Source organism: Perognathus longimembris, chromosome 22, assembly GCF_023159225.1.
Source record: "Perognathus longimembris pacificus isolate PPM17 chromosome 22, ASM2315922v1, whole genome shotgun sequence".
In the NCBI taxonomy this organism is placed as follows: Eukaryota; Metazoa; Chordata; class Mammalia; order Rodentia; family Heteromyidae; genus Perognathus; species Perognathus longimembris.
This window is the reverse complement of record NC_063182.1, coordinates 14,154,129-14,170,606: the sequence shown is the minus strand read 5'-3', so window position 1 is coordinate 14,170,606 and position 16,478 is coordinate 14,154,129. Positions and strand designations below refer to the sequence as shown.

Below are 16,478 nucleotides of genomic sequence, written 5' to 3'. Positions count from 1 at the left end.
CTCTGAACATCTCCTTTACAATAACAGTAAAAAGATTAGATCATAAATACATGAACTAGAGACTGAGTAAAAGGAAAATACTTAAAAGAACTTCCATTTAGCTTCTTCTAGCCTATCCAATGTTGAGTATAGTTATTTGGATGGGCTGCCCTCTTCTTATCTCTCTGTCCACATCTCCTACCTTCTACTTGCTCACTAGTCTACAAATATATAACCGTTCTGTTGTCTTGCCATCTCTTGGCTGGCTGACTACTCTACATCATTCTCCTACATAAATGTTACTTTCTCAAAGAGGCCTTACCAAACCACCCCCCCCCACACACACACAAGCACAAAACAGCCAGTCTCTATGATGTTGCTCTTTTATTTTCATTCATCAGAAAATACCTAGATTTTACTCATTTATTCTGCATCTCATGTAAGGATTCAATAAAACAAAAGCTTGTACAATGTACAATTTATCCACCAGTATGTCCCTGAAGACCTAAAGTAACAGGTGATGCAAAGAAAGCACTCAGGAAATGACTGTGAAATAGTAGTTAGTGAGTATATATGGCGATCACAGGTGAATGGAAGAAAGGATGGATAGATATCACATTTAAATTGTGAGACTCTTGAATGAATTAAAGTCGAACTGTCAAGAATAAGTGGAGTACCAAGGAAGAGAAATATCATGTGGAAAAAAAACTAGGGAATATAAATCAATACAAATGAAAATTATTTCAAACTATCTCAAGTATGAAGTGAATGAGAAGGAAAAATAACAGCAGCATCTGGAAAGAAACAAGACAGAAGCAGATCAGCAAATCTGAAGTCTATTTCTTCAAATGCTTTGCCTGTCTCTGCATAAACTAAAAGCGGACTTGGAATCATAGAACCATACTAAATGGCCATACAATTTAAAGGTAAGGAAAACAGTACATGTGTACTTGTCTTGCTCTATGACCAAAGAAGACAGAGGCTGGTGGGTACAAACGTTTGCTGTCAACCTTCTTTTAATCTTGATTCTTTTCAAATTCTAGTCTCCTGAGTGTTTTGTCTTTCTTTCAGTCAGGAGCAGGGGCTCACGCTTGGAAAGTGGACAGAGGAGGATCACAGTTTGAAGCCAAAAGTGGGAGAAAAGATTCACAGCACCTAATTCAGCCAAAAAGCTGTCCATGATGGTACATATCTGTCATTTTAGTTACACGGAAGCATGAATGCAAAAAGACTATGGTCCAGGCCAGTCTAGAAATAAATGTGATTTCTTATTTGAGAAATAACTAAAGCAAAAGTGACTGCAGATGAGGAGGTGATATATCAAATAGTAGAATGTTCACATAACAAGTATGAGGCCCAGAGCTCAAATCCCATTAACAACAACAAAAAAAAAATAACAAAAAAACATTTTGGCATAGTAAAAATCTTTGAGAACTAATATTGAAAAAAATGAAAATTTTAGCCACATGCCAATACTATCTATGAACTTCATGTGCAGTTCAAAGTAAATATAGCAGCCAAATGTAATGCTTCACAACTACAACCCCAGCATTCAGGAATCTGAGATGGGAGAATAAGTTTGGGTTATATTGTGAGACGCTATCAGAAAACAATAGTAGCTGCACACTAGGGCTCATGCCTGTAATCCTAACTGCTGAGGAGACTGAGGTCTCAGGATCGTGGTTCAAAGCCATCCTTGGCAGGAAAGTCCATGAGACTCTTATCTCCAATTAACCACCAGAAAATTGGAGGTAGGTCTGTGGCTCAAAGTGGTACAGTGCTAGCCTTGAACAAAAGAGCTCAAGAATAGTACCTAGGCCCTGAGGTCAAACCCCATAACTGAAAAAAGTAATAAAATACTACTACTAATAATAATAATGTGGGAAATTATTGAAAGACTACTTGCCACATTAACCCTCAGCTTATTTTTTTCTGTTTTATTTCAATCTATTGCTTGTATTAACATTATCTTAACAAAAATTTTTAAACATTCAGCAGAATTAAGAAAACAATTCTTACCATCTTTACAATAAAAAAAGGAAGAAAAGAAAACAACAACAAGAAGACAATTCTTTGTTCTGGTGTTTTAATACTGTCATCATTCTATCCCCCAGAATAAAATTTTAATTTCTGCTAGCAATAAAGTAATTGTTACCACACTTACCTTTTTGTAGTGCATGGGTTACTATTAAGGTTGAGTACATCCATAAGATGCTTTTTATATTTATCAACATCTTGTCCTAGAAGAAGACCAAAAAAAAAAAAAAGCAAAGTAAGACACGAGCATTAAGGCTGGTGGCAGGCGATAAATCACATGGAACTTGTACATTGTGTGTGGTAAAAGAAATAGCTCCTCTTAGGTTGTAAAAACAAGAAGAGACTTGTAAGAGGAGAAGTTATCTCAACACTAATTATTACTTTGAGTCTTACTCAAGGCAAAAGTTACCAAAATAATTTCATAACTCAATTTGAGACCATATAGCCCTATAGATAGATATGTGTAACAGCCACAACTGGGAAGAACAATAGAGACCACAGCCCAAGAAACTAAGGGTTAGGAGCTGGCACACAGAGGGAGAAGTGACCACAGAATCTATTTAGAAACAGTACGCTGGTCAAGAATAGAGCCAGAGAAGATGGCAAAGATGAACAAGAAGAAGCAATAGAGATGCTGAAAGTAAGACTTGAAGTGAGAAGAAACCCATTGGTGACATCAAAACAAAATAAAGACTTCAGCGGGCTTTTTAAAACACAGACTCGGGTGAGTTTCTAGCTGGCTGAACAAACAAAATAAATGTAATGAGAAGCTATTAATTACAAAAGTGACCATTACTTGTCAGGATTTCCAAACACTTCCAACAGTTCTAAGGTCTCAAGAGTAAACAAAGAAAGAAAATATTCTGCACTGAAAAAAAATCAAGAAATCCTATCCTGGGCTTTACCATTATTTTGTGTGACTTTAGGAAAAATATTTAACAATCTAGGCCCCAGAATGATCCCTTCTTGTTTGAATTTCTAGAATTTATAATCACAAAGAAAAAAAGTTTCGGGGACTGCTATAATTTGGATTTAAATGGTCCTTGAATGGCCATGTCTGAAAGATTGATCCTCAGCTTGGAGCTTGGCACTACTGGAAAGCAGAGGAAGATTTAAGAGATAGAGCCTAGTGGGAGGTCTTAGATCCTTGGGGAAATACCATTAAAGTAGATTATGGGATGTTGGTCTCTCCCTTCTCTTTTGTTACTGGGCTCCTTCACATGAGGAGCTTCCTCCACTACATTGCTCCAGAAATAAAAGATATTCCCTTGCCACAAGAAGTACAAGCACGTATGGACTGAAACGTCCAGTACTCTGCCCAAATCAACCTTTCTCTTTCTAAATTGAATTTTTCAAACTTTTGTCACTGGACTAGAAAGCTGATTTTACTGTGTGAATAATATTGGACCTTTTTGTTATTTACAAAGGAAGACATCTTCACTAACAGAAGTTTGATTTGGTTCTCTTTTGTCTTTTCAAAAACACCTAGGTTTGGGGCTAGGAATGTGACCTAGCAGGAGAGTGCTTACCTCGCATGCATGAAGCCCTGGGCTCCAGTCCTCAGCGCCACATACATGAAAAAAGCCAAAAGTGGTACTGTGCCTCCAGGGGTAGAGTGCTAACCTTGAGCAAAAAAGAAGCCAGGGGCAGTGCTCAGGCCCTGAGTTCAAGCCCCAGAACTGGCAAACACAACAACAAAAACAAAAAGAAACTAAGTTCTATATTATCTAGGAAAGCTGAATTAAAAAGAAGTAAATGTTTGAAGAATCCAAGCATAATTTGTCCTCAAGTTCAATTTCATAATTTATAATAGTTATTATTTTTCATTAATGCTATTGTGCACTTTGGCTTTACTTCATATGGCTTAAAATAAGTATTAGAAACTCTTTAAAACAAAATTTTAAAGTATTATGATTCTGTATATGTCCTGAGGCATATTTGTTTCAACATGATATACTGATGTTTTCTATAGATCAATTGGTAATTCACAATGGCAAGGATATATTGTGAAATGTTTAATGCACCCTGAAAACTGAATCTGTTTTTTGGTAGTAAATGATTGTGATACGCTAACAGATATTGACAAATACTAATTAAGAAGTATGTTTTTAAGTTCTGAATATCTTATAAGATACCACAGCAAACAGGTACATTTTACGAGTTTATTTTACCTACATATCAATTACTTTACAGTATTTTCCAAAAACTGAAGATAAAAACTTCACAGTTAAGGCTGGGAATATTGCCTAGAGGCAAGAGTACTCACCTCCTATACATGAAGCCCTGGGTTCGAATCCTCGGCACCACATATATAGAAAAAGCCACAGGTGGAGCTGTGGCTCAAGTGGTAGAGTGTTAGCCTTGAGCAAAAAAGAAGCCAAGGACAGTACACAGGCCCTGAGTTTAAGGCCCAGGACTGTCAAAAAAAGAAAAAGAAAAAACTTCACAGTTTAGTTTGTATCATAAAATTCTATTAAGGATAATGCAACCTTGGCTATCTGAATAAACCGCTATAAAACCAGAAGACAACTTTGATTTTATAAATTTACCTATAACTTACTATGGTATACTTTGGATAACTATTTTTAGGTGTGCCTTATCTCTTCTGTAGAATTTTAGACTTCTGAAGGGTAGAAATATATCTTATTAAGTCTAGTAGTTCCTATATTTATGCAGTCCCAGGTTCAGAAAAGTCCCTTAACAAATGTTAAGAAGCAAATATATCACTGGTGCTTCTATTCTTTATTCAGAAACTCACTTGCAAGTATGAATAGCCCCTCCGGAATGACAGGATGTAGGGTTAATCAATAGTGGAAATATGTATGTGGAGTATGTAGGGCTATTCAATAGGGGAAATACATTTGAATGGGTATAGTTGAAATATTTATTATGACTTAATAATAATGTCTGATACCTGTCAGAATCCAGGATATCAAATCTCATAATAAGCAAGACCAGAGGAGGAGATGTGAGCCTGTCCCAGCAATGGGCCTTCTGTATCTCAATTGCTTACTCAAGATAGATAATCAAAAATGCACTTTAAGTCACATTTTATCCATATAAAGATGTCTTTAATATTTTAAATGGATGGGAAAGTTTCCTTCATCTACACAAGCATAACACATCATTGGCCCTAAAACTAAAGGAGGGAAGGAAGCCAGTATATTAAAATAAATATTTTAGGGGCTGGGGATATAGCCTAGTGGCAAGAGTGCCTGCCTCAGATACACGAGGCCCTAGGTTCGATTCCCCAGCACCACATATACAGAAAACAGCCAGAGGCGGAGCTGTGGCTCAAGTGGCGGAGTGCTAGCCTTGAGCGGGAAGAAGCCAGGGACGGTGCTCAGGCCCTGAGTCCAAGGCCCAGGACTGGCCAAAAAAATAAATAAATAAATATAAATAAATAAATATTTTAAAGGGATTAGACAGATTTTGAGTACAATATTGTAAGTTGCATGTATGTTTGGATAAGTCACTCCAACTTAGAAATTGTGCTGTTCACACCAAGTCCCATTTCTCTGTCTTGCTACATCAGAAGATCTAGCAACCCTGGGTACATATTCCAACTGGCAAATCAACAGTTATCAAACGTCACCTGTGCCCCTTTGGCCTGGGTACTGGAGGTCATATCACTGCCCCCACTTAGCCAAAAGCTATGTCTGTGTTTAAGTGTGCAGAGACTGTCTTTCTTCTACATTTGAGCTTATGAAAGGTTCTTTCTTTGTTTTTAGCACCACTCCCACCCCATTTCCACTCCTCTGCTCTTCAGGGTCTATCTTGTGTGTAGTGTCTGTAAGTGATAATGGGCCTATGTGCCTGGCAAGACCAGGGTGATAGGAGAGCGGGTGCCTATATTTAAACTCATACTTCAGGAAAGTCAATGAGGAAAGGAAAAAGTCATTGAACAATCAAGAAACAGCTGGTAGAAACTGTTTGGTTGCTAGAGAAACACAAGAGACGAGGTCAGCAGGTCTCCTGTCCCTGAGAACTGTCTGCAGAGAGGAGGTTCACACTAGGGAAAGGCTACCTCAGAGAAAGAGGCAACGTTCTCCCTCAGTCTTAGGGAAGTCAAGCTCATGGAGGGGTGAGCTAAGGACTCAGGCACCGTGGTTCCATCTACTATTCTAACAGTACCCCTAGACAACCAACTTTCTAGGGTATTTTAGTTGCAAGGACAATGCAATGGGCATTGAGTATCATAGCTTGTCACTCCTTAGTTGTTTTCTACGGGAAAAATCACTGTAATACAAAGAAATAGTTCATGCCTTGACATAAAATTTCATGAGTCTATTCGACAGTAGTAATGGTACTGTGTGAAACTGTTAGTAGCTTGCAACTGGATTCTTGAGCTTGGGCTTAGCTAAGTTTTCCAGTATTGCTATCCCTTAGCTTCTTTTATTCTTTGCCTGCGGAGTTCTTTTCTCCTCTCTATCTCTCTGTCTCTGTCTCTCTCTGACTCTGTATCTCTGTCTCTGTCTTTCTCTCTTTCTCGCTCTCATGCAGTATTTTCATTACGTAATACACTGCTAGTTTGCATGTGCATCTGAGAATTACCTTTCTCTTCTCACCATTATAGAAAGCCCTAGAGAGTATCCTTGAGTCTCGCTCCTTGGTTAACAATGCTGGGGACTAGAGACTTTTTTTTTTTAACATAATTCGGTGCAGTATTTTTATACAGTTTTGTCTTTTACTTTTCTTATTTAAAATGCATGTTCCCAATAAGAAAATGCTCTTATTTCTAGCAGCTGCAAAGATTTTCATTATTTATCCAGTTATCTATGCTATCTATGCTAAGCCTTTAGGGTATTGAAAAGCAAAATACTGCCAAGTAGTGTTATACTCTGGTGGGTCACACCTGTAATCTTAGCTAGTTAGGTCTCCATGTGAAGCTAGCTCAGGCAGGAAAGGCCTTAAGACTCTTATCTCCAATAAACTACTAAGAAAAATGTTGGAAGTTGTGCTGTGGCTCAAGTGCTAGAGCTCTAGCCTTGAGTAAAAGGTGCTCAGGGGTAGCTCCCAGGCCCTGTGTCCAGGAGAGGCAAAAAATAATGCAGAGGAAATCTTTTGGGGACATTTGTCTATTTGACATTGTGGAGAAGCAGAATTGCTAGGTGAAAGAATATGTGGATTTTGTTAAGCTTTATGAAGAAATATCAAAAACATTGATTGCCTGATTATTTTCTTTAAAAAAATGAACTTATAATTCCCACATTAGTTTATGAGACTGTAGGTTATGGTAGCCACCATAAATGTGTCTTTTTTTTTTTTTGAGGGGGGGGAGGGCAGTCCTGGGGCTTGGACTCAGGGCCTGAGCACTGCCCCTGGCTTCTTTTTGCTCAAGGCTAGCACTTTGCCACTTGAGCCACAGCGCCGCTTCTGGCTGTTTTCTGTATATGTGGTGCTGGGGAATTGAACCCAGGGCCTCATGTATACGAGGCAAGCACTCTTGCCACTAGGCCATATCCCCAGCCCCATAAATGTGTCTTAAAACTTCTTTACTGCTCTCATTGATAAAAAAGGGTTCAGCATCCCATTGGTATTTTAAAGAGTAATTCCTTAATTATAAACCAAGCTGCATTAATTTTACCTATAATTAAATAAAACATTTATATCTATTCGTGATACTGCTAATATCTAACAGTTTTCCATTTTAAACAAGCATGGTTTTTTAAAAAAATTCTTTCTAAATGTTAATAGTATATCATGATATTAGCTCTGTGTCTTGCATCCATTGTAGATATTTTCAAATGTGTTATTTTTTGCTTTTCAGTTGTGCTAATTGCTATTTGGTCTGACTTACAGTGCTCTCTGGTATGAGTTCTGGGCTTATGTTTTGCGCAAAACAGGTTTCTTTCCTCCTAGATTCCTTTTAAAAATCTCATAGTTTCCCCAAGTCATTTTTCAAGTTATTAAAAAATTAATCATTTTATTTCACAAATGTATCTTAATTGTCCTAAATTTTATTTAACATGACAGAAAAAGAAAGAGATACTATTTTGTTGAGCTGATCAATATATTCTTTTCCACCGAAAGACCATGTTATTTGAGTCTATTTCTGAACTCTGTCTGATGAATGCAATTAAATAACTCCTAAAATAAATATATCCCTCAAAGACTACATATAGTAGGAAATAAGGCTTGTGTTGTATATGACTGTTATTAAAATTGTACAACCAGATCAATATATATTACATAATATGTTAACATACTATTTTTAAGTGTTCCATTTTTTAAGCCTTTAAAAGCTTTTTAAAAGCCTCATAGGCTTTTACTCTTTTAGTCTTTATAGCTACATATTCATATAATAAACGATGATGCTGAAGTTCCAGATGTTCAGTCTGAGCTTGGTTTTCCCAGATAGAGAGTTCAATGCAAACCTTCTGATCCCAAGTCTGGTATCTGTACCAACATACATCAGACGGAGCTTAATTAGCCATTGAATAGTAACATGACTACAATGTCCTATGCATTATCTGTTTTAATTGCAAAATAGTTGACTTCATTTTATAAATGTAAACATGTCTTAAAACTCCTAGCAGGAAGAATTAGGATATCTGTAGACATAAACATAAAAATAAATACAGATGTAGATCTACATTTGTACTATTTTGTAGATGATAGATCTACCCAGATGACTATATAGAGATCTAAAGACAAATAGATACAGACATAGATCTCTATATAGATATATATACATAGCTATATATCTTTCTATACATACATGGTGTGTGTGTGTGTGTGTGTGTGTAATTTACTAAGTCTAAGTACAAGAAGGAACTGGCCATAATTCATAAATTCATATGGAGGCTGGCCAAGACATTTGTCTCTAAGTCTTCATTCTGTTTCCAAATCAGGGATAGTATAGGCTTTCTGTTTTCTGGTACAGCACAAACCTATGCAAAAGTAGATTTATTTTCTCAGACTAGAGCACATAATCTCCAAGAAATGTCTGTCTTAAATGATTTCCCCTATGTGGGTCACAAAGATATAACCTACTCTATAGTCATTCATTCATTGCCTTAAAATAACTCAGTGTTTTGAAAAGTTATAGTCTTTCACTGAGATACTTCCCATTTTAAATATGGTGTCTAATGATGTCTATGAAAAAACTCAACAAGCATGTTTAAAAAACCCCAAGAAAGGAGAGCTTAGTTCTTTGTTTGGAGGAGGCAGAGTTAGTTGATCTTTGTGCTCTCAAAGATTTGGATGTTCATTTACTGACCAATCATTAACCACAAAGTGTTTAAGCAAAGCTAAGTAAGAAAGCATGGGACAATAGATAAACCTTTCTCATTAATCAAAATGAGCTTTGAGTTAGGTTTTTCTTTCCTTTCCAAACAGAAGTTGGCATCGTATGATAAGAGGATTGGATGGAATAGATCAGAGGCTTTTCCCTCTGGTTTTGAAGACCAAAGAAAAAGAGGAAGCCTACATTAATATAAAAATACATCAACCTAAGGGGATTCCTTTCCATCTGATTTAGGGAGAACTGTAACGTTTTTGTCTACCAAGAGAAACAAAACGTTGAACTCTTGCATCAATTCTAAGTGGATCTCATCCTTCTCTTTACCACCCACAAGAAGATTAAGAACTTGGGACTTCCTGCTGGAGGAAGTCATTGCTCAATTGCTTTGAAAGCTATTGGAACTCTGTACAGCTGCGCTAGAGACAGGCACATCCAATTACAGAATGTCCCTGGTCTTACTTAGAACTCAGGAAAGTCAGCCTGAGGCTATCTTCCTGATACCCTGTTCTGAAACTGGGAATCGAGTCTTTTTCAGACAACTAATTATTACCTTTCTATTTTTCATATTAAGCTCATAACAAGGTATTTTACTACTTTATGTGACTACTTCACAATGACTTTGGTACAATGCTTAACCGTACTCAGCACAATGTAGGCCACAGCTTTTAGACAGAAAGGAAAAGGAAAGAGGGCCAGTTAGCAACATTTGAAAGTGACAGGGGGGGACAAAAAGCACTTAAACTTCGTTCCTCCACAACAGAACCAGGAAAATATAAAATGCACCTCTAGGGGACAGCAACTATAGTCTGTCACATCTTCCTTCAGGTCGCTGAGCCCCTCCCACCAGCTTGCCAGCTCCAAGGCTCCTGATCAGGGGCCTCAAAGTCGCAGCAGCAGCAACCTTGGCATGCTTACCCTCGAGGAAATCTATCAGTTGGGTCCAAAGGCCATCTCCTGCCATTCTACCCTCGATGGCATTCCCCAAAGTGATGGTTCTTGTACCTAACTAAAAATAGTCTTCAGACAGACCTGAATGTGTGTTTAAATTAACACATGGAGCACAGGACAAATTCGTCTCATTTTTACGCCAAGAAAGTTTACTTGGAGCTTCCTCTACCTCTATCATTCCCAAAAAGTAACACAATCAAACAACAACAAAAAAAAAGCCTTTGAATAAGAGCGTGTAGCGCTGTCTGGGTGGGAGCTGGATGCGCTCCAGCCGCCGCGAGCCTGGAGCGCTGGGTGGGCGGCCGCTGGACTCGGGACCCAGCCAGGGCCCCGCCCTCCTGGGCTCCGCCCCTGCCCGGCCCCGCCCCACTGGCGGCGGCGCCCCTGGCCCCAGGCTGCGCTGACCGCCCGTGCAGCTGGGCAGCTGACTCGGAGCCCTGGAAGTCACACCCGTCTACGGCCTGGAGTAGAAGCTCCGGCCCACGTGGCGGCTGGCGAACTCCCCGGGCGCTGAGGGAAGTGCTGGGCTCAGTTTCCCAGCGAGGGCTGAGCGAGGCAGGACGGCCTTCAGTCCGGCTCCAGTAGGAGGAGCTGGACCGCCTCTGCGCCTCGGGTCCCTTCCCACCCTTCCTCCTAGCGCGCCGAGGCACCCGCACCGGTTCACGCTGAGCACGAAAACGGGTCTGAAAGCGACGCCCGGCATTCCGAACAAAAACCTCCGAACGAGTCCTGCTTCCCGCTACCTGCATGCATCTGCCCACCTCGCTCCCGCCCCCGTTCCTTCCCCTCCTTTGTCCCCCGGCTTTCCCCAGCCCGTCCTTCCCTTTCCTCTGCCTCCAGGCGTCAGCCTGTTCCCCAGATCCCGCTAGCGACGCGTGCTCGGAAGTTGAGAAAGTTTTAAGTGCTGGATTAGGAGCCTTTGTTTTGCAATGGCATCGACCTAGAAAAGGTTTGTGAGCGCGGCCGTTTTAAATCACCTTTCTTAATACACGCACACATGGCATAACTAAGATGCCCAAAGCTGAAAATACCAGGTGGTGGGGTGGGGTCCTCCCAGAGGGCCAGGCCACTCCCGGAAAGGTACCACCCAGGCACTTGGAAACACAAACCTCCCCGCTCTCCCCACCCCCCTTCTTTTGTCACTCCTCCAAATCCCAGATCCGACAGTGGAAATCGTGGACTGAAGAGGGACAAGCGGCACTCGCAACGTGGAACAGGAGTGTGGAAGGGAATCCTTTGCTTTGGGTGGGAAGGTCTCTCTTTTTTATTCTCTCTCTCTCTTGTGCTGAATGTCTCCATCAGGGGGAGCCCACTCCCGCCGCAAAACTCTATTCCTAGACATCAGGGTTCTCGGCTCGGGCGGCGCACCGCCCCGGCCGCCCCTCCCCGGCTTGCCGGCCGCCCCGGGCCGGGAAGGCAGGGATTTCACACTCGCCATTCATTTGTCAGCGGTGGGGGAGGGGACGCAGACGCAGATGGAGCGGAGACCGTGGAGAAGGAGGAGGAGGGTGGAGAAGATGGAGACAGAGGTGGGGGGGGGGGGACACAAAGATGGGAAGCGGGACGCGGGTAGACTTCGTACTTTGCGCCCACACTGCTTTCCGGGAGTCCCAGAGACCGCCCCCTAGCCCCGCGCCGTCTCCCCCCGACGGGCGGGACGTGCCGGGGCGCCGCCGGAACCGAGAGGCTCTGACACGGCTTTCCGCGCTAACACCCGGACCGCTCCACGCCCAGGGACACCGACACGCCGCCGGGGCACCCCGGCACCCCCTTCCGCCCGCAGCACCGCGGGCCCCCGCAAGGCGGCGGGGCGCTCCCGCGGAGGGCGTGCCCGGGACTTCCCGCACGCGCTCCGCTCTCCGCAGCCACTGACCGCCTAGGAAAGTTGCTCAACTAGAGCCCAGGACTGGGAGCGGGTAGGAAGAAGCGAGCGAACCGCGGGGCGCTGGTGTGCACGCGCCAAGGATGGACCATGGACCCCGAATTCGGGTCTCCCGAGCCACCTTTGTCTGGAGAGCGTCCTAGGCGCCGGTTGGCTCGCTGAGACGGGAGCGATAGCCCCCATTTCGTTTTTATCCTAGGTGAGGATTAAAAAAAAGTGTCGCCCATTTCTTAGGGTTCAGGGCAGCTTTCCCGCCCAGGCGCCTCCGGGACCTCCGCGGGGCTCCGGCGACCCCACCCCCATCCCCTGCTCCTTCCCTGCGGGCCCCCGGCGCACCGCGCGCAGGACAAAAGAACACTGGGGGGGCTCGTGGAGAGGGCTGTGACAACCCCTCAAGTCGTGAAAGAACCCAAGCCCGGGACCCCGCACCGTTCCATTGCTAACCCTTGTCCCATACTGCCTGCAGATCGCGGGGATCACGTCCCCTGTGCAGCCCGCTGCCCTGTCAGGGGCTGCTCGGGAGAGGCTTTCCAGGAACGCTAGGCACCGACCACACAGCAGGGGCCAGGAAGCCAGGTAGCCTGAGCCCCAAGGTGGCTTCGGGGGACGAGTCCACAGCCAAGTCACGGGAGTCCCCATTCAAACTTTTCCTTGGAGCCGGTTAGCAACAACAAAAGCCAAGGTGTCAAGAGCCCCAACCCTGGTCCAGTTCAAGATGCCACGACGTTTGCGGGGTTTCCCTACAAATTCCTTCTCTCCTTTCTCCGTGTCCTTCCTTCACCCCACCCGGACTTCTTTTGTCTGGATCTTTTTCAGCACCAAGGAACCTCATCAGTCTTCCTCTCTCTTGAAGCCTCCCTGAAAGTTACCTGCCTTTTGGGGGGTGGAGGGGGTTAAGTGCACATAATTTCTTAACTTCTTCTCCTTACAGTTCCCTTTGCCTTCCTTAAACCTCCCTACCAATTACAATGCACTTTTCCTAAGATCGCCCCCCTCCCATAAGTTTTCTTTCTTTTCTTTATTTTTTAAAGGGGGAAACAAAAGAAACGTGATTACCTTGAAAGGCAGCTGATTGCAGCCGAAGGGCAGACTGGCCTGCAGCGCGGCGATGGGCTCCGGGTCGCCGGGGCGGGTCACATATGAAGCCCGGTGGCTTGGGGAAGGGCGGCGGAGGGTGGCGGACGATGCTGGGGGCTTGGAGGATGCGGGCTGCTCGCCGATCCCGGTCCCAGCTTCTGTCCCTAGGACCCAATGCTGGCGGCGGCTGCACCCTCGCGTCTTGAGCTCTTCCCCAGAAAGGATTGGGGCAACTCGCCTGCAAGTTCAAATGCGGGTTGTGACACCCATCATCATTATATCACGGTACCGTCAGCACCGAGGAGGAGACTGGGCGAGCAGAAGGAGGAGGGAGAGGAGGAGGGAGGGGAGGAGGGTTCATTCACAGGCTCCAGAAAGCGCTCGGCAAGCTCCAGCCACTCCTCAGAGCCCAGGCTGGGCTAAGCCGGCGGGCGGAGGGGCGGAAAACCCGCTGTGGGGACGGCCTGCCCCCCCCCTCCCCAGGCACTCCCACCTCTTAGAGTTTCTTCCTGACAAGAAGTACCAATCGGCTTGGGGGGACAACGAGGCTCCCCATTCAGCGATTCACTCCATTCCACCGCCCAGGGCTCGCGTGCACCCCCCACCCCCTTCCCACACCTGCCCCACCCCCACTCCCCCGCCCCCTTGCTGCCACTTCTGAATTGGGGGAAGGAGCCCCAGGCTCTGGTGGGGAAGGCAAGCCCGAAACAATTGAGTACGGGTAGTTCTTTAGGAGCACATGAAACTCAGGAAAAGCAGCAAAGAACTTAGCTATCGCGTGTGTACGGGCGCACAGAGCTTGAGGGTCCCATCGGAAGAAGCGTCAGACTCTAGGCTCCCGCCACCCCAAAGGAGACACTAGGGGGTGGGGTGGGGGTGGGGGAAGAGATCCTTCCAGAGCCCGGGAACTGCTCTGTGGGGAACCCGGCGGCACCCCACAATACACAAAGAGCCTGGTAATAAAGGATGGGACAGGAAATTCCCCCAGGCAAATCCCATGCACGATTCAAAGGCAATCTTTTCCCTCTGCCCCAAGTATCTATCTCTCTCCACTTAAGTCTCCACTTTGCTTACTTCCTTTAATCTTCCCCTTCCGCCTTTTAAAGTGTCCCTGATAGGAGGCTATGTACTAATTTTCCTGAGTAACTAGTCAGTCAGTAACTGTGTCAGTGGTTTTTCTGTTGTCAGGAATTGAAACCACAATCTTTCATGTGTTCATGAGATTTCTGTTTCACTTAGGCTCATCTCGCTATGTAAACATCACCACATGGAAGAACTTCCCCGCCCCCCCCCCCACCAGCCCCCCGTGCTACAAAAGATTTCCTATAGGACCTTGCAGGGCAAAGGGTCAACCAGTTGACACAAAGGATTTCGGCCCCTCAGAAAAGAGGGACTTAGTTGTTTTTTTGTTTTTTTTTGCTTTTTCTTTGAAGTCAAGTATTATTTTATACAATGGGAACTAAATAAGTCCAAGTGACCTGTTAGTGGAACACTGGAGTTACAAACTTTAATTTATATAGATATGGGAGTATTTTCCTAATTCTCTCTAAAGGTTTAACATGGATTTACAGAAGTACATATAAAGCTTGTGTCTCTTCATAGACCCATATACATTTCTAAGTTGTATGCAATCAGCATGGCCATAGGTTTTTAATGATACACAGGTGGAAGTTTGATTAGGATAATTTCATTCTCGAAATGTGCATTTTTAATTTTCTTTATAAAAGTTCATCAGCTCACTACCGTATTATTAGCTTACTAGACGGAAATAATTGTCCTATGTATTATCTATTTTTTTGCAGTGAATTATTTGTTCTTAGCACAATGACTCTACTAATGACTCTACTACCATTCATAAAATTGAAATTGCATCCTGTTGAATGTTTAGAGTAACAGAGTCATAGCACGGAGTCAGATTTCAACCCTTTCATGTCCTGTACAAACTAAGGTGCACAAGTGACTGCACAAAAAGGACAACAGAGCTTTGACCAGACACAGACTTGACTCGAGATGATTCTCTACAGAAGAAAGGCAAATCAGACAAAATAAATTTTTGTTGAAATTTTGTTGTGGATTATATAATCCACACATTAAAGCAGACCTTTCTTGGGAACCTTTATGACATGTATCATTATTTTTGTGTTTAAATGTGAGTAAATTTAATTTAAGTATCACAGAGTTTGTGTGAGTTGTGATGGATCTGACCATTACCCTACTCTATCTTCCTAATATAAGTAAGTTAAGCAATTAGACAAAGGAGAAGTAGAGCAGAAACAACTAATAATGGATAAATATCCTTTTAAAAGAAATAGCAGCATTCACTATATTCATCTACCTATGATGGATCATTTAGAAAGTTTTGGGTTGGTTACTCTTACATCCTTTGTTTTTTTGTTTTTTGTTTTTTACTTTCTTTCCAAGTATGTTTCTCTAGATCTTTACCATTTATAGGTCCTGTAACATCCCTAGGTATTACATCCTTAGACCGATTAGTTTTACAGAGCAAAGGTGCTTTTTTAGTCAGTTTCAACTAGTCAGGATATGTAAAGTCAAAAAAAGCTTTATACTTCATTCCCTGACTCTTTGGTGTGTAAAACTATTGTTTAGCTAAATTAAGCACTTCTTTGGGCTATCAAAAAAAACTAAGAAAATGATGCCTTAACATTTGCTTTCTTTCTCTGAGACATTTTTCTCACTCTAGCTATCTTTAATAAAGAAAAAACCCACACACAATGCATATCCACAATAGAATACATAGCTGTATCTATGTATTCTTGATGGCTTAACTTTTCAAGGAGTGTAAGAAGGAAGCAGCTATTTTTTATTCTGCAATGTCTTATAAACAACTACTAAAATTTTTTGAATTGTTAGTACTTTTGCAGTTTTTCTAGCTGCAACTATATTTTTAAATGCTACTTTACTCTTAGGACTAAATCAAACAGTAATTAAAAACTTATTCTGAGACTCCCTCTTGAAATCATGTCTTTGTGCTGGAAATGTTGTGTATGTAAACTCTAAGCTGCTAGATAGAGATAAAGCAAGATCTTAAGTCACAATACTGGTGTCTACAAGAAATCTTAAGCCAGAAGCAACATGCCTTGCTTTCTCGCCTAGATCTTGTCTTTAAGAACTTGGCTGAGGTCAGGGGCAGTCAGCCAATGAGTTAAGAGAGAAAGGTGTCGATGGCAGGTGGGTCTCCAAGGAACATCATTATCTTCATCTAAACCTCCTTCCAAGGGCCTTTAGGATTATATTTCAGTCTTCCTTTTTTGTTGATAAGGTGAAATGGTATTAGACATGGCAGCATCT

General features: G+C 42.8%; 1 protein-coding gene across 4 annotated transcripts in view; it reads right to left on the bottom strand.

Moving 5' to 3' along the window:
• Positions 1-13,567, bottom strand: part of Vcan (versican) — a 97,688-nt gene extending 84,121 nt beyond the window's left edge. For 3 of the 4 annotated variants that reach the window (XM_048331153.1, XM_048331155.1, XM_048331154.1), the window contains exons 1-2: positions 13,149-13,567; positions 2,144-2,219 (exon numbers count right to left, since the gene is read on the bottom strand). In XM_048331153.1, the coding sequence (XP_048187110.1) occupies positions 2,144-2,213 (70 nt within the window). In that variant the 5' untranslated portion in view covers positions 2,214-2,219; positions 13,149-13,567. The remainder of the gene's footprint in view (positions 1-2,143; positions 2,220-13,148) is intronic. The other variant, XM_048331156.1, reaches the window with a different exon arrangement.
• Positions 13,568-16,478: the final 2,911 nt, after the last annotated feature.